Source organism: Monodelphis domestica, chromosome 1 (genome assembly GCF_027887165.1).
Source record: "Monodelphis domestica isolate mMonDom1 chromosome 1, mMonDom1.pri, whole genome shotgun sequence".
NCBI classification, from domain to species: Eukaryota; Metazoa; Chordata; class Mammalia; order Didelphimorphia; family Didelphidae; genus Monodelphis; species Monodelphis domestica.
The window spans coordinates 481378101-481404262 of NC_077227.1; the positions used below are offsets into that span (position 1 = coordinate 481378101).

General features: G+C 41.2%; 3 protein-coding genes across 7 annotated transcripts in view; 2 read left to right on the top strand and 1 right to left on the bottom strand.

Moving 5' to 3' along the window:
- Positions 1–1317: 1317 nt before the first annotated feature.
- LOC100024961 (inositol monophosphatase 3-like) lies at positions 1318–3846 on the top strand. The gene is made up of 5 exons (XM_001376008.5): positions 1318–1794; positions 2255–2417; positions 2674–2769; positions 2979–3140; positions 3410–3846. The coding sequence occupies exons 1-5, from the start codon at positions 1465–1467 to the stop codon at positions 3676–3678; spliced, it is 1020 nt and encodes a 339-aa protein (XP_001376045.3). The 5' UTR covers positions 1318–1464; the 3' UTR covers positions 3679–3846.
- A 1470-nt stretch (positions 3847–5316) lies between these two features.
- FNDC11 (fibronectin type III domain containing 11) lies at positions 5317–8642 on the bottom strand. Of its 4 annotated transcripts, none has more exons than XM_007475555.3 (2): positions 8499–8642; positions 5317–6410 (listed from the first exon to the last, which is right to left on the bottom strand). In XM_007475555.3, exons 1-2 carry the CDS (start codon positions 8620–8622, stop codon positions 5419–5421), a joined length of 1116 nt encoding a protein of 371 aa, XP_007475617.1. In that variant the 5' UTR covers positions 8623–8642; the 3' UTR covers positions 5317–5418. The 4 variants fall into 4 exon arrangements, with proteins under 4 accessions (XP_007475617.1, XP_056668802.1, XP_007475618.1 ...); XM_056812824.1 differs by having other exon boundaries at positions 5317–6473; positions 8499–8552; XM_007475556.3 differs by lacking the exon at positions 8499–8642 and adding an exon at positions 8346–8491.
- A 16-nt stretch (positions 8643–8658) lies between these two features.
- SRMS (src-related kinase lacking C-terminal regulatory tyrosine and N-terminal myristylation sites) overlaps positions 8659–26162 on the top strand; it is a 70009-nt gene continuing 52505 nt past the window's right edge. For both annotated transcript variants that reach the window (XM_056812823.1, XM_001376059.4), the window contains exon 1: positions 8659–8846. The gene's annotated coding sequence lies outside the window, so the exon portion shown is untranslated. The remainder of the gene's footprint in view (positions 8847–26162) is intronic.

Below are 26162 nucleotides of genomic sequence, written 5' to 3' on the forward strand. Positions count from 1 at the left end.
AGTAAAGAAGTAGAATGTAATCAGGGCCCAAGATGGTATGAGGCCTTGGACCTCAGAGGCCCAAGGTCCAATTGTTCCATTGTCTTCTAACCTTAGGGAAACCAGTCAGAGCTGCTCTAGGACTCCATTCCTGGCCTTTTCCTTCAGATTGGATCCCAAAAGAAAAGGTTGTGTTCTTCCTTCTTGGGACAGTTATCATAGAACTATTGACTTTTTTTTAAAGCTACAGTCCAACAACACCTTCATTTTATAGGTGAAGAATCTGAGGCAGAGAAGAGAAAGATTAAGAGACTTACCTACAAGCACACAGTTTGTAAGTATGTGAATCAGGATTTGAAACCAGATCTTCTTGTCTCCAAGTTTAGACCCCTTTCTATTATGTTGACTCCTGGACTTCAGGAAAGGCAGAAGGGTTGGAAGAATTCTTTAGCTGCTTCCCAAGTATGAGAAAGAGCAAAAACATACTAGAGGAAGAGGTACTGAAAAAGATGTAGAATCTGAGATACAGTAAGAAAAAGAAACAGGAGATAGAGAGTTAGGGGAAAAAATGGAATGGTGGAATCAGAAAGACAGTGGAAAACAGGAAGAAAGGAGGAGAGCCAAAAGGATTAAAGGCTCAAAGGCCAAGGAGCAGAATAGGAAACACAGAAAAGGAAAGAGAGGAATAGTGACACAGAAAGTTACTGGACCACAGAAGGAAATGCTATATATTTTAGTACATGTAAAAATTATAAACTTAATGTAAAGAGCAGAATCAGGAGAACAATTTAGGCAGTAACAAATCTGTAAAGACAAATAAATGCCTTTGAAAGCTGTTAGAACTATGATTGATTCAATCACCTGTTCAGTATTTCAAAGGATACAGGAAGAAACATAACTATCTACCTTCTGTCAGGTGACATTTAGTGTAACATTAGTGACATTCTAATGAAAGAACTATATTTGTATGGAGATAAATGAGGGGATTTGTTTTGCTTGCCTAGAAATATTTGTTTCGAGGGATTTATTTTTCTTTTTAAATGGGGGTAGGGAGTGAGATGAAGAGAAAATGTATTTCATCAAACGATTAAAAAATTGGTCGCGGATACTACAGATGTGAAACATTGCATACACTTTCAGACGAGGTCACTACAGTATCAGTTTTGTTTGTTTTAATTTTGTTACGAGACCTCTCACCGAGTGCGAGTAATCCGTAAATATTTGTGATGGAAAACAAAACATCAATAAAACAAAAATAGCGAGGAGAAGGAAATTGCCAGGGCTAGAGCAGAGATAGCCACACCCCCAAGGTCGGTGAGGAAGGCTGGAGGCAACGTGGAAGGGGCGGGTCGCAACGCCGTGCGGAAGGAGGAGGATGGGGGCGGAAGGCGCTGGAATCTGGGGCGAGGGCTGAAGGACCCGTGGGGCACATCCTGAGCCTCTGCCGGGACTGCGGTGCGGCCGGCAGATCAGGAGGTAGATCTCATGGCCACTCTGGGTCGGCGCCTCCTTCGTCCGGCCCTGGCGTTGCTGTTGCTGCTGCTGGGGGCTTGTGGCTTACTGGTGCTACCGTCGTTGTTCGGAGAGGCTGGCGGAGATCAGCGGCTGGACCTGCGGGAGCTCCTGGCTCTCTCCGTGGCTGCGGCCGAGGCTGGTGGCCGGAGAGTGCGAGCTGTTCATGAAGCTGGACCAGATCTGCAGCAGAGAACCAAAGGCAAAACCCAAGAGGGCGCCGCGGAGCTGCTCACCGCAGGAGACCTGCAGTCGCACCGCCGCATGGCCAGCCTGTGGGCCAGTACCTTCCCCGGCGTCAGGGTGAGGGCCACGTTTGGGTGGGTGGCCGTGGGGGCGAGGTTGAAGCACTTCTCAGATTTCCAGCCTGGACTAAGGGCTGGTTCCCCAATCTCTGGGGTTAGTTAAGGCCTTGGGCCAGCCTCGCTCATTATGTACAGAGGAAACAAATTATAGGAGAGTTTAGACTCAGGGTCCAAAGACTGAGTGGACAACAGGCCCCTGAAGCCCAGACTAGGGTTTCAGGTAGGAATGTTAGCTGAGATTCCAAGATGACTCAAGTTAAATAATTCTCCCCTTTCTAGGGAACCAGTTACTGGGCTGGCTTCCGGCTGAAAGGCAGGGTTATGCCCTTTTTTTTTTAACCTTTCTCCACTGCCTAAACCCTTTCTTCCCAACACTGTGTGTGTGTGTGTGTGTGTGTGTGTGTGTGTGTGTGTGTGTGTGTGTTTTGCCTCGAGGTGACAGCTGACTCACTTCTCAGGTAATTTCTGAGGAGCATGATGAAGCTGCCTTGGACCTTTCAGAGCCTTGGGATCGAAAGATCCCCCTGGAAATCCAGAAACTCGTCCCAAGTGGACAGACAGTATCTAAGGACAGTGTGACAGTCTGGATCGATCCTTTGGATGCTACACAAGAGTACACAGGTTTGTGAAGTAATGATTGTAGATGTTGGGAAGGAGAACCTAGGAACCAGGGGATGAATTTGGGAGCCCACTTCTTTTCCAGATCTTTGGAGTCAATGTTCAAAAGAGAGGACTGTGATGAAGAGGATCCTTCTGTCCCTATTCAAGACCAGAATGAATTAGTGTTGATGTGGGATTCTTAGAGACTTATGTCATATCCATTCTGTGGCTGATATTTCTTCAATTTTGTTACTCACCTTTGTCCTTGTGTCTTTAGAGGGTCTCCTGACTTATGTAACCACAATGGTGTGTGTGGCAATTGATGGGAAGCCAGTCATTGGAGTAATCCATAAGCCCTTTTCAGGGTTCACAGGTAGGGAACAAGGGACCCAGGGGTGGTAGTGGTAGAAGTAGAGAAGAGAGCTTCTTCTTAGTCTAGGGGAATCTCCTGTTTCTCTTTGAGGGAGGGGTCTGGACATTGGTCTTTTGTGACTCCCCTCCATTCCTCTTTCCCTTATGACTCTTCTGACTTTCCCTAGAGTAATGCCAGTCACCCACTTTCTCTCAACTCCTTCTTTGTAGCTTGGGCACTGGTTGGTCAGGGGACAAATGTGAGTGCCCGGGAGTCGTACAATGAGAGGAGTCCCCAACTCATTGTTTCCCGATCCCATGCTGGCACTGTGCGCACTTTTAGTCAGAAAGCTTTTGGAACCAGTGTGAACATCATCCCAGCTGGGGGAGCAGGTAATTGGGAAAGAAACAGAATGTACCTACAGAGATTTTATTCCTTGGAGATGGGTGGGCCTGCAACCAGGAAGCAGGGAAATAGGACTGGTTCTGCTCTGTTTTTTCCCTGGTACAAACCCAGATGACTAGATCACTTTGGGGGAGGGGGCATGTCCCTATTGTCCCTTGTGGGGAGAGTTTTGGAGAGATTTGTGGGAAATATATGGGGAATGAGTGGGAAGACAGTGGTTTTCAGGCTAGCTAAGAGAGGTTCTTGCTTTCCAAAGGGTATAAGGTACTATCCCTCTTGAACCTCAACAAAGCTGAACAGCCAGATCAAGCTGATGCCTACCTCCACATCACCTTCATCAAGAAGTGGGACATCTGTGCCGGGAATGCAGTGCTCTCAGCCCTAGGGGGCCACATGACTACCCTGGATGGGAAGGACATTGATTACCGGGACTCCCCTGGGAACAAAGAAGGGCTGATTGCCAGTGTGGGTCTGGACCACTTGAAACTGGTGAAGAAAGTTAATGGGTTGGGGAGGGCCAGATGAGAAAATAGTAATCATGGGGAGCTGCTTCTAATTCTTTCTTCTGCCCCTCAGACCCTCAGCCAGGAGCTGGGGAGAAAGGAGGTAGTCATTAAATTAAACTTCTCTTGAGGAGAAGGAAAACTTTTTATAGGATTATTTTATAATAAAAGTTCTCTTGAGCCATAGAAATTTGAGCTGTTTTATTGTGCTCTAGGCTGCAGAGACATGGCGAAGGGGTATGACTTTTCTGTGCAGGGGGTATTCCCAAGGTCTAATAATTTCTCTAGTTCTTACTTTGAGGAGACTGTCTCTGCAAAGGTCACATGAAAATTGAGGAGAATTATGCTTACTAGGGGCCAGGGGGAGGGGTGTTAATCCCAGTCTCGGGGATCTACTTCAAGTTTCATGTTTCCTAGACAATTTTGGACATTCTTGGGGCAACTCAGTATTTTTGTTCTCCAGTGTAGTTATTCAGTGCTACAGTTCTATATTTCTTTCTTATTCATTATCTAATTTGATTCACACAACAGTCAGGCAATATACCCATTTTTTTAGGCCCACAGCACTAAAATATTACACTAGCATTTTAGAGTTGGAAAGGACCTAATAGAGAACCTAGTTCAATCGCCCTTATTCCACAGATAAGGGAGATTGGACCTTAGAGGTAAAATGATTTACCCAAGGCTACCCAGAAAAGTAGTGACATCCTGCACTAGGATCTCATTAATTCCTTGTTTAAAACTCCAGCCTCAGACACTTCTCAGCTGTGTGACTCTGGACAAGTCTCTTGACCCCATTGTCTACCCCTTACCTTTCTTCTGCCTTAGAACCAATATACAGAATTGATTCTAAGATAGAAAGTAAGGGTTAAAAAAAATGAAAAAAAAAAAAAAACAACTCCACCACAATGGGATGGGGTTGGATATCTAGGTAGCTATACTTCCTAGGTTTGTGACCCTAGACAAGTCATTTAACCTCAGTTAGTCTAGCCCTTACCCCTCTTTTGCCTGGGAACCAATTCTTAATAACTGATTCTAAGACAGAAGGTAAAAGTTAAAAAAAAAAAGATTCCACCTCACCCCACCAAGTGGTTTCTGAAGGCCACCGAAAAGACTGAATACTGGCCACAGGAATACCAGGGCTAAATCTAAGAACTTTGATTCCCTCTGATAACCAATTCAAAATCCATTAGACTAGATGTTGCCATACTGCTGGGGCCATAGCAGGAACCCTAGGCTTAGAGAAGCCAGGCAATTCTAGTGTCTCAAGCATTTCCAACTCATACCTGCCCATATCTGCAGCTATTGGTCTCTTCCTTTCCCAGCATTGCCAGAGCATCTCCAAGCCCTTAAACCCTTCAGTGGAAGGTAACATCAGAAGACTGAGCACCCAGTCAGGAAGTAGGAAGTTAACTCAATTGGATAATTGAGACTGGTGGGGAGGGGTAATGGAGCACTTGGGTTGTCTCTCCTTAGTCATGTTTTGACTTGTCAACATGGCATGAAGTGATTGACATTTCCTGCCCACACAAGGAGATATTGTGTTGTCCTTTGAGAAAAGAGGAACCTTGGGGATGCAGCAGTGGGAAACTCAGAGCTAATGGAGGCCGCTTGGATCGATCGCTTTGGCCGAGTCAGAAAAACACTCGCGTGGCTGCTGTTACCTTTAAAAATAAGTTGTTTTTTTTTTTAATTTTGCCCTTTTTTAAACTCCTTTTTATTAACGGATAAATATTAGAAAATTGTCTCTCAGGCTCTGTGGTCAGGGGCAGGCCAGACTGGCTCTGCTCTCTGGGGTGTGAGCCCCCTCTGGGGGTGATGGCTTGGTTTTCAAGGTGAGGCTGTCCCTCCACGGCTCATACACAAGTGTGTAGCTCTCAGCCCTCTTGACTGTGAACTTGTAGGTGCGGCTGGGCAGCAGGTTTCGGATGTCAAATGTACAGGTGGCCACTGGGATGACACCACATTGCACCCGCTCCTGCTGACTTCGGGGCTCCAGCAGCTTGAAGCGGAGCTCAAATTGCTCGGGCACAGCTGGCTGGATTGTCACAAACCAGCGAAGGCTTGCCCAATCATGGTGTGCCACTGATTCCTTTCGATCAAACATCACTGGCATCTTGGTGCTCAGCATCAGCCGTATGTGAGGGATCTTGGTGGCACCAATGTCTGACACCAGACGATGCTTGATGTGCAGACGGCCTGGCACCATCATGGCTAGGAAGTTGTCCATCACTGCTGACAAGTCTGCCAGCCGCTGCTCCACTGTGTCCCAGCAAGACAGGAAGGGGAGCGTGTCATGTGACTCCAAGAGGGCCACCAGTTTGGCCCGCCCTCTGTCCAGCTGTTCCAGTAGGTCACTGAGTAGAAGCAGCTGGATCTTGGTCTGGGCTGTACCCACTTTTTTCATGCGCTGGAATTTCCAGGGGTCAATAAGCTGGAACATGGTGCTGGGCAGCATCAGGGGGTTCTGGTCACCTAGGGCCAAGTGCTTTGGGAGGATCTCGATGTAGTAGGAGCACTTCTTTAGCAGCTCCATGCGGGCATGGTGGCGTTTCAGGAGGTGGGGGCTCAGGTCCGAGGTCAGGAACTCTCGGAGAATGTTCCTCCGATCTGTGTATGTCCTCCAGGCCTCAGACTCTGGCTGCTGCTCCTCCTCTAGGGACTGGAGGCTCTGTGGGCTGCCCAGTTTCATCCTGTTTAGGCCCAGGTCCATTGCCCCAAAGCTCATCTTTTCAGGGCTCTGCAAGGAGGGAACTGAGGACCATAGTTGGGAAGGAGATGGGTGAGTGACTCAACCCCACCAAGATTAGACTCCCCCTGAGGGCAGGATCATAGATTTAGAGTTGGGAGGGACTTTAGAGGTCATTTAGTCAGACTCCACTATACAGATGAGGATAATGAGACCCAGGGAGTTTAAATGATTTGTCAATGAGTAGAGCTGGTATTTGAATTCAGTTCCTCTGACTTCAAATCCATCATTCTTTACACTGCATCATGCTGAGTAAGTGGAGACTTTCCCAATAACTGGGACACCCCAAAGCTGACTGGACTCTTGCCTTGATAGGTCACTGGACACAGAACATTGTTTCTCCAGAGAGAGGGCAGATTGATAGGTTATTTCTGTGTTGGGGCTTTTCCCCCTAAGGGCAGTGGGGTGTTGGCCAGGGATAACCTGCCCAACTGACCTTCCCCAGGAAGAGAGAATGAGTGATTGAACATGGCCTGAACTCTTAGATACTTGTTTGTTCGACCAAACCGACTCTATCCCTCTTCCCAAATATTCCTGGAAGGAGAGTACTATGGGAAAGTGCTGGCAGTGGTTTAAGTCCAACTAAACCTAGACCTTATTTCTCCTCTGCTCAGGGAAGGGAGGGAGAAGTGCTGATTTTCTGAATTAAAAAAATGGGAAATCGGGAAGAACACAACTGAGGTTACATTTACATTATATTTTGAGAGGCAGCTTGGTGAAATGTAAAGAGCAACGGACTTGGAGGTAGAAGACAGGTTCAAATTCTGGTCCCACCACTTGATACCTGTTTGTGACTTTGGACAGATCACCTAACCTTTGACTCTCCAAATTCTTCTTTAGAATGAAGATAATTATACTTGTATTACTACCTACCTCACTGAGCTTGTTGTGAGCATAAAATAGTGTAGGAATGGGCTGTATAATAGAAAAAACTTTCCAAATGTTCTAGAAATGTGAGCTATTAGTTTAATCCTTAAGTCCTCAGAAACAAACATTTGGGCAGATATTATTTCCATGCTACAAGTCAGGAAATGACAACTAGAGAGGTGAAGTAACTTGTCCAAGGTCACATATTGAGTTAGTGGCAGGACAAGGAACATAACTTATGTCTCCTGACCACTAAATTTGGTGCTGTTTCAAGTACACCATTGAAAAGTTTCCAGCATTAAACATTGTTGGTGATAAATTGCTCATAGGATAATCCCAGGGAGTGAGTCTAGAATTTGGGCTTGATAGGGGGAGGAGTCTAGAGGGTTGGGCACATATAATAAATAAGCACTGTGTTAGAGAGCGCAGGGCATGAGTCAACAGCCTGGAAGTCTAGAATATTGATTTCTCAAGGGTATGGTTCCTTCTTCAACTCTTCCCACTCCTCCAATTTTTTTTTTCTGATTGTTGGTCTTGCAAAAGCTAAGTTTAGCAAAACTGATACTCCTTGAGCACAATGGGTAGAACGTCCCTGATTTTCCGGATGGGTTACAAAATTGTATTTTGGGACCTTCAGGAGGGGATTTAGATTGGGGAGGGACCATTGACCAGATTGTCTAGAAAAAAGGGCGCACTGGTCCTGCTCTGAGGGCTGTCTCAGTTTGATGTCCAGGGGTTAAAGAGGGCGGGTTTGGGTGAGAAGCCAGAATTCTAAGTTTCTGAGGGTGAAGGGATTTGCATCTCTTTCTCGGACCTTCAGAAACCTAAGCAGGGTTCAAACTCTGCATCCAGTAGATGGAATTTGGCCTTTGGCTAGCCCTTGCTACAAGCCCAGTTGAACTTTTGCCACCTCACCTCCACCCCAGTGCCATAAATGCGCTAGTCTTAGTTTTGGCCATATGGGAGTATGCTTATCTTGGCTGAGAAGTCACCTGGGCCTCAGAACTGTTCAAGGGGCTGGAAACATCCCTGGTTGACCCATGATCTCTTGAAGATCCCTTCACAACTGTTACCTCAATCATTCAACGTAATCTGGTCCCACGTCCACCCTCCAGACGCTCCCAAACCAAGAATATTTCCCATGCTGCTCCTTTTCCTCCCCGAATCCCCAGGCCAGACGGTTTTAGCAGCCAAGCTCCACTCCCCACACCCGGTAGTCCACGCACCCCTAGGGACTTGCCGCAGCCTCGGAAGCAGAGCGGAGCCACAGGGCTGGAGTGTGGTCAGACGCCCCAGGCTCCCAGGACTCGCTAGAGAAAAGAGGCGGTTGCTATGGTTACCCCGGGGCATTGTGACGGCCCCGAAGTTCAGGAAGACCTTCTCACTTTATCAACCAGCCTCGGAGATAGAGGGGACAGATCTGGATCCTGATATAGTCCTTTCCACTGGGGCCCAAAATCCAGGATTAGAACGCCAGAAAAGATTCTTGGGTTTTTGGTGACCCATCCCATCTTGGGACAGAAGAAAGAGAAGCGGAGAGAGGTGGAGGCTGACGTGATTGACAATCGAAAACGGTGAGGTTCACCCTATCTTTCTCATCGTCTTTTCCCTCCTGCCATGAGTGCCCTTCCGTGACTTCGACCCAATTATTGACAGGCTTAAGGGGCAAAAACTGAGTCCGAGATGGGAGTCGGGGTATGGGCTGGAGACAGAGCGTAGGGGAATGGACTGAAGGTCTGTGGGTGTTGGGCTGCTTTGTAGATGTGCTTTCAATCAGGACAGCCCCGTCCATTCGCCTTTTGATTTGATTGGCAGCGAAACCGAACTGAAGGTGTTGCTTTGCCTCCCAGGAGCCCAAGATTTAAAGGTGGAGGGGCCCATAAATAGAATCAAGGCTAACCTCATTTTACTGGCGAGGAAACAGAAGTTTGAAGGCTCATAAAGTCAGGCAAGTAAGGAAGCAGGGTTGGGGATTCAAATTCAAATATAATCTCTGTTTCAGACTCCGGTACTTTCACTTCTCATCTTCCCTCCTTCTCCCATCTCTAGAAGAGAGTTTAGGTCTGAAATTGAAACAAGGGCGAGGCTGGAATACAGGGTTGAGAGCCTTTGGAGAGCTGGAAAACTGAATCCCAGTCTTCTTGTTTATGGTGGGTGTCCTTGATCGGTTGTCCAGGTTATAAGATCTCATCCTGGCACAACATCATAACCATATATGCTGGCTGGGGGCTTCTAGATGGCTCAGTGAATAGAAAGTGAGGCCTGGAGAATGGGAGGTTTGGTGTTCAAATTTGATCTCAGACACTTCCTAGCCATGTGATGCTGCACAAGTCATTTAACCCCAATGCCTAGCCCTTACCACTCTTGTGCCCCGGAACCAATACTCAGTATTTGATTCTAAATCAGAAGGTAGGGAGGATTAAAAAACCCCAAAACATGTCAACTTGACTTGATCCCTTCCTGATTCAGTGTTTTTCTCTACATGGATACACGGACTTAGGAATTTGGGGATATTTCCTAAATTAATAACTGAATTAATTTTGCTGTTGGGGAGAGAAAGAGCAAAGAGGGTAAGATAAGGATGAACAAACAATGTGTGTGTGCAAATGCAATCCAGGACACTCCTGTAGAAGATAGTTCATCATATTTCTTACAGCTTAGTCTCATGCCTGGCATAACTAGTGCCACTCATGGAATCTGAAGGTCTCAGGTTCTGGAGAGGGACAGACACTTCTTCAGAGGGTAGGCCCAACCTCAGGGTCCAGACTACTCAGGAACTGAAACACTTTATTTTGGGAAAGGAGGTTGTCTGTGAGGCAGGATACAAAGAAGGTAGCAGGACTTGGCTGAGGTGTACATCAGAGCAAAATTATTTTTGGTGAAAGCTGGAGGATGGTGGTGCCACTAATGACCACCAGATGGTGGTAGAGTCTGATACCCTCCTTTCTCCCTCCCACCCCTATCCAACTGTGAAGCCAAGGGTAAGGGTGGCCTGCTTTTCTGTACTGGATGTGGGAGGTGCAGCAGAGCTGGGGTTTGTTACCTAGCATTACTGAGAATCTGATCCTATGATCATGGCTCAAAGGGACCTTAAAGTCTGGTCCAACCCTATTATTTTATTTTATATGGGGGGTTATTTTTTAATTTAAATTGATTTAGTAAATTTAGAACATTATTCCTTGGTTATTGGAATCATATTTCCCTCCCTCCCCTCCACCCACCTTTCCTGTAGCTGACACACAATTTCACTGGGTATTACATGTGTCCTTGATCAAAACCCATTTCCATGTTGTTGGTGTTTGCATTAGGATGTTCATTTAGAGTCTACATCCCCAGCTATATCCCCGCGACCCATGTAATCAAGTAGTTGTTTTTCTTCTGTGTTTTTACTCCCACAGTTTTTCCTCTGAATGTGGATAGTGTTCTTTCTAATAGATCCCTCCAAGTTGTTCAGGATCATTGCATTGCCACTAATGGAGAAGTCCATTACATTCAATTGTACCACAGTGTATCAGTCTTTGTGTATAATGTTCTCTTGGTTCTGCTCCTTTCATTCTGCATCAATTCTTGGAGGTTGTTCCAGTTCACATGGAACTCCTCCATTTCTTTATTCCTTTGAGCACAAATAGTATTCTATCACCAACATATACCACAATTTGTTTAGCCATTCCCCAGTTGAAGGTAACCCCTCATTTTCCAATTTTTGGCCACCCCAAAGAGCAAAGTTATGAATATTCTTGTGCAAGTCTTTTTCCTTATTATCTCTTTGAGGTACAAACTCAGCAGTGCTATGGCTGGATCAAAGGGCAGACAGTCATTTAGCGCCCTTTGGGTATAGTTCCAAATTGCCCTCCAGAATGGTTGGATTAATTCACAACTCCACCAGCAATGCATTAATGTCCTGACTTTGCCACATCCCTTCCAGCAGGTGATACCTCAGAGTTGTTTTGATTTATATCTCTGATTATAAGAGATTTAGAACACTTTTTCATATGCTTATTAATAGTTTTTATTTCTTTGACTGAAAATTGCCTATTCATGTCCCTAGCAATTGGAGAATTGCTTGATTTTTTTGTACAATTGGTTTAGCTCTATAAATTTAAGTAATTAGACCTTTGTCAGAGGTTTTTGTTATAAAGATTATTTCCCAATTTGTTGTTTCCCTTCTAATTGTGGTTGCATTGGTTTTGTTTGTACACAAACTTTTTAATTTGATGTAATCAAAACTATTGATTTTACATTTTGTGATCTTTCTAGCTCTTGCTTGGTTTTAAAGTCTTTCCTTTTCCAAAGATCTGACATGTATACTATTCTGTGTTCACTTAATTTGCTTATAGTTTCCTTCTTTATATTCAAGTCATTCACCCATTCTGAGTTTATCTTGGTATAGGGTGTGAGATGTTGATCCAGACCTAATCTCTCCCATACTGTCTTCCAATTTTCCCAACAGTTTTTTTTTTTATCAAATAGTGGATTTTGGTCCCAAAAGCTGGGATCTTTGGGCTTATCATAGACTATTTGGCTGAAGTCACTTGCCCCAAGTCTATTCCACTGATCCTCCTTTCTGTCTCTTAGTCAGTACCAAATTGTTTTGATGACCACTGCTTTATAGTATAGTTTGAGATCTGGGACTACAAGCCCTATTTCCTTCACATTTTTTTCATGATTTCCCTGGATATCCTTGATCTTTTGTTTTTCCAAATGAACTTTGCTATTTTTTTTTCTCATTCAGTTAAAAAGTTTTTTGGTAGTTCAATGGGTATGACACTAAATAAGTAAATTAATTTGGGTAGGATTATCATTTTTATTATGTTAGCTCATCCTACCCATGAGCAATCGATGTTTTTCCAATTGTTTAGATCTAGTTTTAATTGTGTGGAGAGTGTTTTGTAGTTGTGTCAACCCTACTATTTTATAGAAAAGGCTTAGGAGTCCTAGGAAAAGAACATATTTGCCCAAGGTCAAACAGCAGATCAGGTTCTCTGATCTTAATTTGAAATTCATTGCTCTTTCTGTTACCCTGCACTGGCTCCAGTTCATCCCCAACCCCCAAATGGTAATTTATTATGCCCTCTAGAACAGATGTATGGTCTACTCTCCAAACATCTCTAGTACTGGGAGCTGATATCTTGGTGAACAGTTGTCTAGGAAACAAGAGTAACAGAGAAGGTCTAAAAGGTACATTTTGAAGTGGGGCTACAAACTGAGGGTCCTGGGCACCTAAGTTATTTAGTGGAGTGACTGGAGGACACCTGGATGGATGTGGGAACATAGGGACATCACCAAAGACATGGAAAATTTCACCTCCACATTTAAAAAAACCTTTACTTTCTTAGTAACAACTCTAAAAAGGGCAAGGGCCAGGCAAACAGGGTTAAGTGACTTGTGCGGCATTACTCAGGAAGGATATAAAACTAGATTTGCACCTAGGTCCTCCCAACTCCAGATCTGGTACTTTTCTCCACTGTACCACTTAACTGCCACTACCCCATTCCACATTTTAACTTACAGCTGTCCCTGGTGGAAATAACAGTCCTAGGAAGGAGCCATGGTGACAGATAGAATAACTTGTTAGTTGGGTCAGAACACCTCTTTTTATCATTTTACATTATATATCAGAAGATCCAAAGCTAGTTAGTGAGTGAACTAAGGGGTGAGATTTTGCAGATTTTCATCCATTGTTTCACACTTAGATTATAAAAATTCAGTAGGTTCACATTACTGTTCTCTTCTGTTTTATTCAACAAATAATTATCAAGCACTGTGCTCATCAAGGGATATTCAAAGATAGAAAAGGTAAACAATCTCTGCCCACAAGAAGCCTACAACCTCCTGGGTGAGATATATCATCTTTGCAGATAGGAGTAGGGATGGTGATATGAGGAACTTCTGGGTGAAGAAATTGCCTCTACCAATGGAGGTTGGCACTTTGTAATTTATAGTCTTAAAGAGTTAACCTAGGGAACACTGAGAATTTCAAGTGATTTTCCCCAGGGTCATATAGCCAGTATTCAAACTTTTTAGACAAGTTATTACAAAATATACACAAAGTAAAAAGAAGTTACCTATAAATATATGTATATATATAAAGGATTTATTTAAATTAACTAATTTGGTTGAGTTTTTCTATGCTGCTATATAAATGAAAGGAAAGTAATGAGCATTTCTAAAGATAACAGGGCATGGGAAACTTTAGAACTGTGGAAAGAGTAGGGGATTCTGTAGTCAGTGGACCTCAGCTTACACCCTCCTCTGATCATTATTCTTTTTTGTGACTGTAGTAAATCATTTAACCTTCCAGGTCCCTAACTTATCTTTAATTGGGGGGGGGGTGAACTAAAATGATTTCTAAGGTCCCTTCCAACTCTAAATCTATGATTCTATGAAATCAGTTAAACTCTGGCCTAGTTTAGTTCTTTAAAAAAAATCACAAATTTCTTTCTATTTTCAAACAAAGATCAACATTCTCTTTTATCTAACCTGCTCCTCCCCACCAGTAAAGCATGTATAGTCAAGCAAAACAAAATTAATCACTTGCTGGCTGTACCTTAAAAAAAAAAAAGTCTTGGTCTACATTCTGAGTCCATCACTTATCTGTCAAAAGGTGGGTAGCATGTTTGTTTCATCGTGGGTCCTCTGAAATGATTGGGTATTGTGCTGAAAAGAGTTCATAAGATTCCATATATATGTTTCCATATTGACCTTGTCTTAAAATACATTTGTCTAATTTGCATTCTGGGTCCTTCTCTCTAATGGAAGATGGGGACCATGTTTCATTTTTAGACCTCTGGAATCATGGCCATTATATTGATGAGCTCAGCACAATAAGTATTCTGTCATATTTATATGCTATAACTTGCTTATCCACTCCCTAATTTATGGGCACCTTCTCATATTCTCATTCTTTACAACTTTAAAAAGATCTATAAATATTTTTGTAAGTTCTTAGAATTTGTTTTGCTTAGGATTCATCTATACCTTAATCTTTTCTTTCTCTGTTTCCCACTTCTTGATTCCCTTCTTTCCTTCCAATTTCCATGTTGAATGAAATGTATTTTTTTAACCTCTGTGTATGTGTATGTATGTATGTATGTATGTATGTATTATTCTTTTGACCAGTGAAAATTATTGTGAGCTTCAAGTGAAAGCCACTTCTCCACCATACCCCTTCTTCCTTGCTTGATTAGATGTTCACTAGTGTATCCTGACTTTTTCTGGATTTCTCCCATCAGGAGAATATATATCTGATACATTTTGGAGATCTTTTTGGAGAAGTTTATAGCAGGGAGCTTGCTGTTGTACTATTTCCTTTCACTCCAGCATCTTGGTTCTACCCCAAGTTTAGTTCTTATTTAATCATGTTAGCTTTTAAAATGAGGTACTCTGTAGAAAATGCCAGTCTGATCAGCTGTCTAAATCTCACTGGATAGGAGAGGTTAAGAAATTCTTGGCTATGGCTCAAACTTTGAGAGATATGAAAAATATTGTTGTTAAAGCCCCAGAGGAGGGGCAGGCCTGGGACCAGAGTTTCGCAGATTAGGAATGGGGAAAATAGTAAGAGGCAATGCAAAGACAGAAGTAAGAAGAACCTCACCTGAAGATAAGGGCTAGGGAAAAGATAAGAATCACAGTCACAATCACAGTGTGGGGTCAGAAGGGACCCAATGCTGATGACCACGGGTTTGAGTTTATTGCATACTGGTAGGTCTTTTAAAGGTAAAAACCTCAGGAATTACAAACAATTGCCTGTGAGAAAGGTCCATGGGAAAGTGTAACAATAATGTAGATAGTGCAGCTGGTAGGATAATGGTTGGGGTAGGATAGCAGTACCAGGAATCATCCAGAGTTCATGTAATGGTCAGCAACAGCATGTCTTTGCCAGCAATAGACATGCACTACTATGAGAGGCCTAAAAAAGAGGAGGAAGAGGGCCCTTGGGCTTGCTCTCAGACAGATGAGTTTCAACCTCTTGACAGAGGGCACTCAGATCTATATCTTAGCTCCAAAGTTATCAACCTCTGACATACTGGTCTTTCAGAATTCACAATAAAAGTTAAGTTAAAATTCTGACAACAAATTCCTAATAGTGGCATTTGGGCTTAACTCTAGAATTCTCTAGAGCAGTGCCTTTTCAATCCTTTCTGTTTCTGAATGGAAAATAGATGCATGAAAAATAAAAATCCTTAGATCATTATGTTAGGGTATCCAAAATTTATAATCTTGTCTTTTTCTCTTGGGGATAAATGAAGAAAGATACATCTTTTGTTTTTATATCACCTAAATTTCTTCCAGTGTCCTTCCCTTTTTCTTCTCCCACAAAGATATTTTTTGAAAAAAAATTAAAAAGGTAAAAGAGGAAGAATTCAAAAAGATCAGCAAAACTAATACATCAAGAAAGTCTGAAAATTTATGCAAATTTCCATGACCAGATCCATTTCTGCAAAGGATTTGGGGAGAGGGAAGGTGTTTTCTATCTCTTCTTTGGGATAATACTGGTTCTTTGTAATTCTACAATATTCAATTTAATTTTTTTTGTGGGGGATGTTCTTTCCACTTCCCTTTTTTTCTGTCATGTGTATATTGTTTTCTTATCTTACCTCATTCAGCAAAAGTCTGTGGAAGTCTTTCTGTGCTTCTCTGTATTTATCATATTCATAATATCTTACAGTAATAGTTCATTAAATTCATGTTGAGTCAGGTCAAGAACATTAAGTACCTACTATATTCTAGGCACTATACCAAGTACTAGGGTTAGAAAGGCAAAAAACCATACTAGTCCTTGTTCTGAAGGACCTCATAGTTCAAGTGGGAGATATTCTGCAAAAAGCTATTTATAAAAAATTATGTACAAGAGAAATTGGAGGAAATCTGAGAGAGAAAAGGACTAAGAAAGTCTCCTTGCAGAAGGTGAGACTTTAGCCAAGAATTGAAGGAAATCAGGGAAGCTAGTAGATGAAGATGAAGAATGGGGGGAAAAAACCCCAAGCATGACAATCAGTGAAAATGCATATAATTAGGAGATCAAATATTCAGTGCAGAGATAGCAAAGAGGCCTGTGCCACTGTGCTATAATGTATGTGTGTCTGAGAGAGGAGAGTATGATGTAAGAAGACTGGAAAAGTAGGAAGGAATCAGATTATGAAGTGCTTTTAAGAGTTTAGAAGAGGATTTTTTTTTTATATTGATCCTGGATTTGATCCATCCACTGGAGTTTGCTGAATAGAAGAGTAAGGTGGTCAGACATGGGCTTTAAGAATACCATTTTGGCTTCTGTGAGAGGGAAAGGGCTGCAGTGAGGAGAGATGTTAGGGCAGAGAGACTAATCAGAAGGCAATTGCAAGAAGGCAGGCATGAAGAGATGAGAATCTGCACCAAACTTATCAATATCAGAAGAAAGAAGGCCATATTGATGAGAGATATTGAAAAGGTAGAATCCAAAGGTCTTGGCAATAGGTTGAGTATGGTGGAGTGGAGAGAGTGAAGAGTTGGGGGAGCCACGTAGGTTTTCAGCCCAGTTGAGTGGGAGGATGATGGTGCCCTCAACAGTAATAGGAAACTTAGAAAGGGGAGAAGACTGGGGGTGGGGAGGAAGGAGGGAATAAATGGGCTCAGTTTTGGGCAGGTTCATTTTAAGATGTTTATGGGACATCTCATTTAAGATATACAAGAGACAGTGGGAGATGTGAGACTGGAGATCAGGAGAGTGGTTAGGTCTGGATAAATAGACTTGAGACTATTTGCATAGAGATGGTAATTTAATCCATAGAATCTAATGAGATAGATTCCCAAGAAAAAATAGTTTAAAGAAAGAAGAGAAGAGGATCAGGAGAACATATCTTTAGGAGGCACCCATAGTTAGTGAGCCTCCCCTGGATGAACATCCAGCAAAGAGGCCTGAGGAGTGGTTAGACATATATGAGGAGAAATAGGAGAGAGTAATGTCATGAAAACTTAGAGAGTATCAAGGAGAAGACACTAATTGACAGTGTCAAAGGCTGCTTAGAAGTTAAGAAGGATGAAGAATGAAGAAATTTGGCAATTAAGAAATTATTAGCAACTTTGGAGAGACCAATTTCAGGTGAAGGATGAAATTCAATCAGGGAGAGGCAAAAAAAAAGTGAGAGAAAGGCAAGTGTTACAATTAAATTACAAACCCCAGGTTCTTAGTTTCCATTGAGTTTATTAATATTGCTTGAATAAAGAAAGCAGATAGAGATTAAAGTCTATTTTCTAATCTAAGCCTGACCATCTGTGCTCCTTCTACATGGCTCTCAGCCAGCCTCCCACACGGCTTCCATCCAGGGAATAGAGAGATAGCATATCCCCTTGCACCCCTTCCTTTATCCTTTCTTAGTGCCTGCCTGCATCACCTGTGTGTTTATGTGATGTCCAGTCATGCAGCATAGGTACACAGATGGGATGAGCTGGGTTGGATGGGAAGGAAGTCCATGACCTGGGGGAGAGGGGTTTCTATTTACACAATCCCCCCTGTGATTCTACTGGGAGAGGGGCATGTTGAAAATCTCCCCAAATGAGGGTTTGAGGAGATTAACATGCCTAGTCTCCCCAGTGAATCATTTCACATAACCAGTTTATACCTCTAAAGATTCTCTCAGGGTGGGACTCCTGGGTCCAGCTGGGCTGAATAATAAACAACTGGATGCTGAATAGGCCCTAAAATTTGAGTTAAAACACCTGAAGCTTCCCCTCCCCCCTGTTCACTTACATACAAGATAAATGGCTTTTTGTAATCTGGAATACCTAGAGCAGGGGCAGACAGGATAGCCTGTTTTAATTCTGAAAGAGCTGACAAGTGTTCTGTATTTAATTTAAGTGTTTCAGGGACTGAATTTTTTTGTCAGAGCTATAAGGGGTTTAGTGATTTCCTCAAAATGAGGGATTCACTGCCTCCAAAACCCTGTTGCTCCTAAAACTGCCCTCAGCTGTTTCTTAAAGGAGGGGGGCAGTCAATTTCTGCATAGCTTCAATATGCTTAGGGGAAATGGAGCAGGCACCAGCAGTTAGAATAAACCCTAAATATTCAACTTTGGGGAGATACACTGAACCTTTGCTTTTGACACCTTGTGGCCTTGCCTATATAGCTCTAAGAGAAGATGCTGGCTAATTGTAGCATAAGATTGTAGATGATTGTAGATTGTTTTCTCAAGAGTTTAACCCCAAAATGGAGGAGACAAGGAGCAAGTAGGTGGCACAGGGAGAATGTCTGGCCTGGAATTGGGAGGGCCTGGGTTAAAATCTGGCCACAGACACTTCCTAGCTGTGTGACCATAGGCAAACACTTAACCCCCATTGCCTAACCTTTGCCATTCTGTCTTAAAGTTCTTACTAAGACAGAAAGTAAGATTTTTTTTTTTAAAGGAGGAGATACAAAGGACAATAGCTATTGGTAGTAGATAGATCAAGTAAGATTCTCTTGAAGATGCAGAAGATTTAGATGTGTTTGTAGGCAACAGGGAAGCAGACAGTAAATGGGGAAATTGCAGATTAGCTTCAATCTCCTTGCCAAGACAAAGAGAAGTACCACCTCTCTATGTAAAAAGAGTGAGATATAGAATAAATGAAGAGATTGTCAAGGTAGAACAATCTGAGTAATGCAATATGAGGAACATGTGGTGAAGAGAAAGTGCTTGTGAATGACCTAATTTTTTTCAGTGTCATTTGAAGAAGCATTCTTAGTTGGGGAGAGGGAGCCATAGATGGTTTGAAGGGAAGGAAGTATGGGAAGTTTGAGGAGGGATAAAATTTTTTGGAAAAGCTGCTATGTTATGTGGCATGAGAATCCTTTAAGAAGGTGCAAAAGGATTGCCTTGCCACAGTGAGGGTCCAGTTGAGAGTATGTAACAGAAATTTGCAATGGAACCAGTCAGCATGGTTTCATGATTTTCAAGAGCTACAATTTGTTTAGCCATTCTCTAATCGATGGGTACTTTGTTTCCAGTTTTTTTGCTACTACAGAAAAGAACTGCAATAATATTCTGGCATATACAGTCTTTATTCTTATCAATAGTTTATTTACTTTTACTACCATTCTTCCTTTTTTCTTTCTTTCTTTCCTTGCCCCCTGCCCCATCTCTATCAATTGCTCACCATGATCCTGTTGCCCTTTTCTCTGTCTTCCTTCTAGACTTTTTCTTTTAATCTCTGCTGAATTCCACTTTTGACACCCTTCTGGTAAGCTCTAGTTAGGCTTTCATTACCTTTCTTCAGGTCTATTGCAATTACCTGGCAATTGGTCTCCCTGATTTCAAAATGTCTTTTTTCTAATGCATTCTCCACACAGCTGACAAAATGATATTCATAAAACATAGCCTTAAACTACACATATACAATCTGTCTTCTTTGCTGTCTTATTTCATATCACTCCCCTTTATTTCATATAACTACCCATCACAGTCAAATTGGCCTCTTCCTTGTGTATAACAGATCATCTCCTTTCTCTATGTTTTTTTTTTGCTAGAATGTAGTCCCTCTTCACACTTGCCTCTTATGCTCATCAAGGGACTTATTTATATTTGAATTCTGATCCTATAGCATACTCTCTTGTACTTATTAGGTTCTATGACTAGTTGTTGAATTAAGACCTTCCATTTTCTTATGACTTGGGTGTCACATTCATGCAAAACACATGACTACATAGCACTTGCTGCCCAGTCCTTTTAGAAGCAAAAGCAAAACAATCTCTACCCTCTAGGAGTTCACATTCTATTTGGAAGGGCTATAACAGAGGTAATAAAATATAAAGTGTATACAAAATAGCACTCAAGAATTTGTTATTTAAAAAAATTCATTTTTAAATTTTGAATTCAAATTCTCTCCTTTTCCCACTTATTGAAACGCAAGTAATATGATATCCATTATACATGTGAAGGCAGGCAAAACATATTTCTATATTTGCCATGTTGGAAAAAAGGAGGGGAAAGCAATAAAAATAAAGTGAAAAAAATCTGCTTCAAATTGTACTCAAAATTTATCAGTTCTCTTTCTGGAGGTGGATAGCATTTTTCATTACGGGTCCTCTGAAATTGTCACAGATCATTGTATTGACTTGAGTCTGTAAGACTTTGACAATTGATTATTGTTACTGTGTATGATGTTATGGCTCTGCTCATTTTGTATGTCTTCCCAGATTAACAAAAATTATCCTTGTCTTATATCACAATAATATTCCATCATAGTCAACACAATTTGTTCAGTCATTCCTCCACTGACTCCAATTTTTCCCATCACAAAAAGCTTCAATAGATATCTTTGTCCATATAGGCCCTTTATCTTTTTCTTTGAACTCTTCGGGATATAGACCTAATGAATGGTATTGCTGGGTCAAAGGGTATATGCCCTTTACATATAGTTTTATAGACTTTCGGTCAGAGTTCCAAATTGTTCTCCAATATGGTTGGACTAGTTTACAACTCCACCAATAATATATTAATGTCCCTTTTTTCCTCACACCCCTCCAGCATTTGTCATTTTCCTTTTCTGTCATATCAGCCAATCTGACAGGTATGAAAGATGTGATACCTCAAAATTATTTTAATTTGCATTTCTCTAATTATTAGTGACTTTAGAGCATTTTTAATATGACTTGACAGCTTTGATTTCTTCTGAAAACTACTTGTTCATATTCTTTGATTATCAACTGTGGAATTGCTTTTGTTTTTATAAATTGGCTCAGTTCACTTTATATTTGAGAAATGAGGCCTTCATCAGAGAAAATTCCTGTGATATACTTCTCTCCTACCCCTGATTCTTGCTTTCCTTCTAATTTTGTCTCAATTAAAATTCCCTCTTTTTGCTGGAAGAATTCTCCAGCCCCTCTTAACTCTAGTGCCTTCCCTCTGTTAATTATTTCTTATTTGTCCTGTATATAGCTTGCTTTGTGTATATTTGTTTACATATTGTCCCCCCTCCCATTAGATTGTCAGCTCCATGAGGACACCTTTTGCCCCTTTTTGTACCCCAGTACTTAGCCTGCTACATGCTTGGCATGTAGCAGGGGCTTAACAAATGTCTATTGATTGACATTGACAGGTTGATAGGAACCAGATTGAAGAGGGTTTTAAATGCCAGGATGCAGATTTTGGATTTCATACTAGAGCAAGAGTTCTAAACTTAGATTTCATGAACTGTTGGGTTTTTAGGAATATATCAATAACTATATTTCAATAGTAATTGCTTTTTCTTCATAATCCTGTGTTTTTTTATGCACTTAAAAATGAATTTTCTGAGAGGGGCCCTTAGGCTTCACCAGACTGCCAAAGAGGTCCATGATGCAAAAATGGTTAATGGTTAATAATCACTGAGACAGGCAATAGATAGATTATTGGAGATTCTTGAGTTGGAGTGTGACATAGTCAGGACTATATTTTAGGAATATCATATTTCTTCTGTGTGAAAGATTTATTGGACAGCATTATGCAGATTATGCAGCAGTATCAACACAGAAGTCAAGAGACTGAAATCTAGTCTGGCCTCAGTTTATCAAACTTTCCATCCAATGACTCTCACACATCATGCTTTGTGAGCCAACTGTCACTCTTTCCCCTTTGCCTGGGCCACCCAGGGGACATCTGGCCTGCCTCCTGCATTATTGTCCCCTACCTCAATTTCTTGCTTTTCCTGCTGACTACAGGAGACACCAGAGTTTCAATACTATCCTCGTGATCAAAGTTCCCTCAATAATTTCCTTCACATAGGGAAGATACCAGTGGTTTAGGAGTGATTCAAATGAGAGAAAGCAAGGAGTTGATCAAGCAGGGGAATTGTTGGAGTAGATGGGAAGGCATAAGTCAAGAATATAAGAGAAGAGATTGGTCTTGGCTAAGAAAAGGTTCATATCTTCATCTGTAGCAAAGGAGAGCATGAGGGGAAAATGTATTTCTGGATAATTGATGGGAAATTTGACAGTGAAGGCCAATGCCTCCTTGGTATTCCTCAAAAATATTCCTTCTAGGTAAGATAGTTCAGAAGGCTGATTTAGGGTGAGGTGATAGTCACCTTGAGATTATGTGCTTTCTTCACAATAATCCTGTGGGGGCAAATAGAACAAATATTGTACCCATTTTGTATATAGGCAAACAAGATTAGGGAAGTAAAGTGACATGACTTGCCTAAGATTACATGGTTAGAAAATGTTAGAACTAGGAGGAAAATTCAGATCTTCTCATTCTTCAAGTCCAGGGCTTTTGCCATAATACTACATTTTCTCTACTAGGAGCATGAAACCCTAGATAATTTTAATTGTATCTTCCTTGATTTGACCATTTGAAGCACTGGGAACTCTATTTAGTGTCCCTAGACCCCTGCCAGCTTTGAGACTCTTTAGAGATCACTTATTTTTGGATGGGAGAAATGGGTCTGGGAAGGGTGAAGACACTGGGTTTAGATTATGGAATTTGGACAGTACTGAGTTGTTTAGCAAGTAATGTTTTAGTCACCGCAGTGTAAAGTGAGAGGCCAAAGATATAACTCATATAATCCTTCTTTGGCCCCTGTTTATAGAAATTCTCTCTGACTCTGATCTATGGCACCCAACTGTGGATCTTTTTCTGAGGTCAGTGGAACTTGAATGGGTAATCTGAATGATTTCTGTCCTGTTAGCTTAAAGATGGGCAAAAGCAGGCATGGTCCAAGCTAACAAAGCCTGACCTACTGGCCTAATCAAGAGAGTTGACTAACCTCTGCAGGGAACAGTTGTTGACATCTCTGATATCAGAATATTCTCTGTTTTCCTGCTGTTCTGTGGACGCCAAAAACAACAACAACCCTGAAAGGCACATTCATGCTGATTCTGCTTAGTTGAGGTAGGGTGGGAAGAAGATTCTTGTGTATTAGCAGAGTCTGTTCTCCCTGTACCAGGTGGATGGATATTTTGTTTCTTTGTGTACCTTGGCATCTAGTGCTTGAAATGTCAGGGACCCAGGGTGAGTTAAGGAGTGTCACAATGGAATGTGCTGAACTTGACATTTATAGTATTTCCTTTAACTCCTAAAGTCCATCCTTTACACGTATAATATGCTTTGGGAATTTGTGTTGGATATGGAGTCAGAGGACCTAGGTTTAAATCCCGACTCTTCCATTTCTTAGCCACGTAGAGGAAATGAATAAAACCTGTGTACTACAAGTTTCAGGGGAAACATCTTCCCTCCAGAAAAAAGCAACCTTGGAGGTCAAAGAAACTGAGCTACAGAGATAGGGACTCTCAGGCTTACAAGATCAGGAGGACCATTTCTGATTTATCTCTTGAAGAAGGTATCTACTATCTTAGAGGTCTTCCTCCATGCCAAATTATTCTGATGAGATTAACTACAGAGAAAGCATCTGCATTGGAAAGAATGTGATCTTTGGCAACTCTTGAGACCCCAAAATTAACCTAGTCTCTCCTAAATTACTTGACATCCTGTTCCTTTTATTCAACCTCCCAAATGGAAAGTGACTGAACAACAGCCTCACGTGATAGGCTCTTTTTGCCACTTGCAGTGTCAGTCATGAGACTGCAAAATTTTCTCTTTATGTGTATTTCCTGCTCTGGCTAACCAGATGGAGGAATCATTCTCTAAGGGAATCTTAGAACTTCTGGTTAGGAAATTCCCTAATACCTGCTTGACTTTGGGCCAATCATTTCTCCTCTCTGGGCCTCAATTTCCTCATCTGAAGAATGAAGAGCTTGCACTAAATGATCTCTCAAATTCTTTCCAGCTCAATTCTATTTGCCTATGATCCTAATCCTTCTGGGCATGAGTAAGAATGACTCATTTTCCATAGTCATTAGTAACTATGTGACTCCTCAAAGAGTCATAGAATTATAGGATTTTAGAAGGGAATGTAGAGATTTGAAATCACAAACTGAGACAGACCTTGGAGATCATCTCACCCAACCTCATTTCACAGAGGAGCAGGAAACTGAAGCTAGAGGGCCTAAATGATTCACTCAAGTTCACATAGCTAGCAAAAGGTAGAGCTGGTACCATATAATCCAATCCATCTTTAAATTTTGACTGTATAGTTCAGTTCATCTCTAGGAAGCATCTCTATATACAAGCCTTGCAAGCCTGAAGGTCCCTATTTGTACAACCCTGTAGCTGGATTGGAAAAGGAAACATCTCTTAATTTCTGACTAGTGACCATATATTCTGTATCTAAAGAACTCTAGTGATGAGAAACCTGTTGAAAGAGCCTGATCTCATTTTGGACAGCTGTAGTTAAGAATTTCCACCCCTTATATTGCACCCAAATCTGTCCACCTATAACTCTCTTTAATTGGTCCTAGTTGTATCTTTTGGGACAAGACAATGCAAATTGAATCCTTTCCACATAATAGCCCTTGAAATATTGGAAATTAGCTATCAGGTTCTCCCTAAATCTTTGTTTTTTCTCTTTTCAATTCAAGCCTTCTTTCTTGCTTCAACAAACCTCAGATGGCATGATCTCTAGTAATTTTTTTAACCATCCTTGTCACTTTCTTCTGTGTATGGGAGTCAGTGTTTGTACTAAAATATCACCCTCTATGTGACAAAACTGGGATACTAATGCATTGTTGGTGGAGTTGTTAATGGATTTAACCATTCTGGAGTGCAATTTGGAACTATGCTCAAAGGGCTATAAAACTGTGGGAAAACCCTTTGATCCTATAATACCACTAGAAGGCAGAATCCCAAAGAGATAAAAAAGTGACACACCTATTTATACAAGAATGTTTGTAGCATCTCTTTTTTTGGTGGCAAAGAATTGGAAACTGACATGACCATCATGTTCATCAATTGGGGAATGGCTAAACAAGTTGTAGTATATAATGGTGATAGAATATTATTGTTCTATAAGAAATGATGAGTAGGATGATTTCAGAAAAAGTTGGGAAGATCTCCATGAACTGATACAGAGTGAAATAAGCAGAATCAGGAGAACACTGTACACAGTAACAGCAGTAATTGTATAATGATTAACTGTGAAAGACTTAGTTATTCTTAGCAATACAGTGATCCAGGATAATTCTAAAGGACTTATGACAAAGAATGCTATTCACCTCCAGAGAAAGAACTGTTGGAATCAGAATGCAGTTAAAAAGCATACTATTTTTCACTTTAGTTTATTTATGTTTTTATTATTATGTTTTATGTATTTATATTTATTATATATTATTGTTGTAGAAGATAAATTTTAGTTTTAAATGAGAATTCTCTTACAACAATGACCAAGATGAAAATAAATTTTGCATGATAATACATGTATAACCCAGATCAAATTGCTTACCATTTCTAGGAGGGGAGAAGAAAGGGAAGGGAGGGAGACAATTTGAATCTTATAATATTGAAAAACATGTCAAAATTATTACATTTAATTGGGAAATTAAAATTTACATATAAAAAAGAAAAACCAATACATATTTTAAAAATGACACCCCTTGCCCCCAGACTGAATAAAATACTTCATGAAGTTGTCTGACCGGAGCAGATTACTGTGCTCTGGAAAGCAGGGCTTTTAAAATATAGTCCAAGATCATGTTAGATATTTTGGCTCATTGTTAACTCTTGTTTATAACTGACATTTATATAATGCTTTAATGTTTGTAAAGCCCATAATCTTATTTAAGCTTTGCAAGAACCCTGTGAGGTATTTATGTGGGTATGTGATTTGGGATTTTGGTTTTAAAATATTAGTATATTATAAAAATGAATAATATGGAAATAGGTTTTGAATAATAATACATGTATAACCCAGTGGAACTGTTTGTCCCCTCCAGGATGGGGGGAGGAAGAGGAGAGGGAGACAATATGAATCGTGTAACCATGGGAAAATATTTTTTAAATTATATTTCAAAAAAGAACCCTGTGAGGATGGTACTTTAGATATTATTCCCATTTCACAGATAGGAG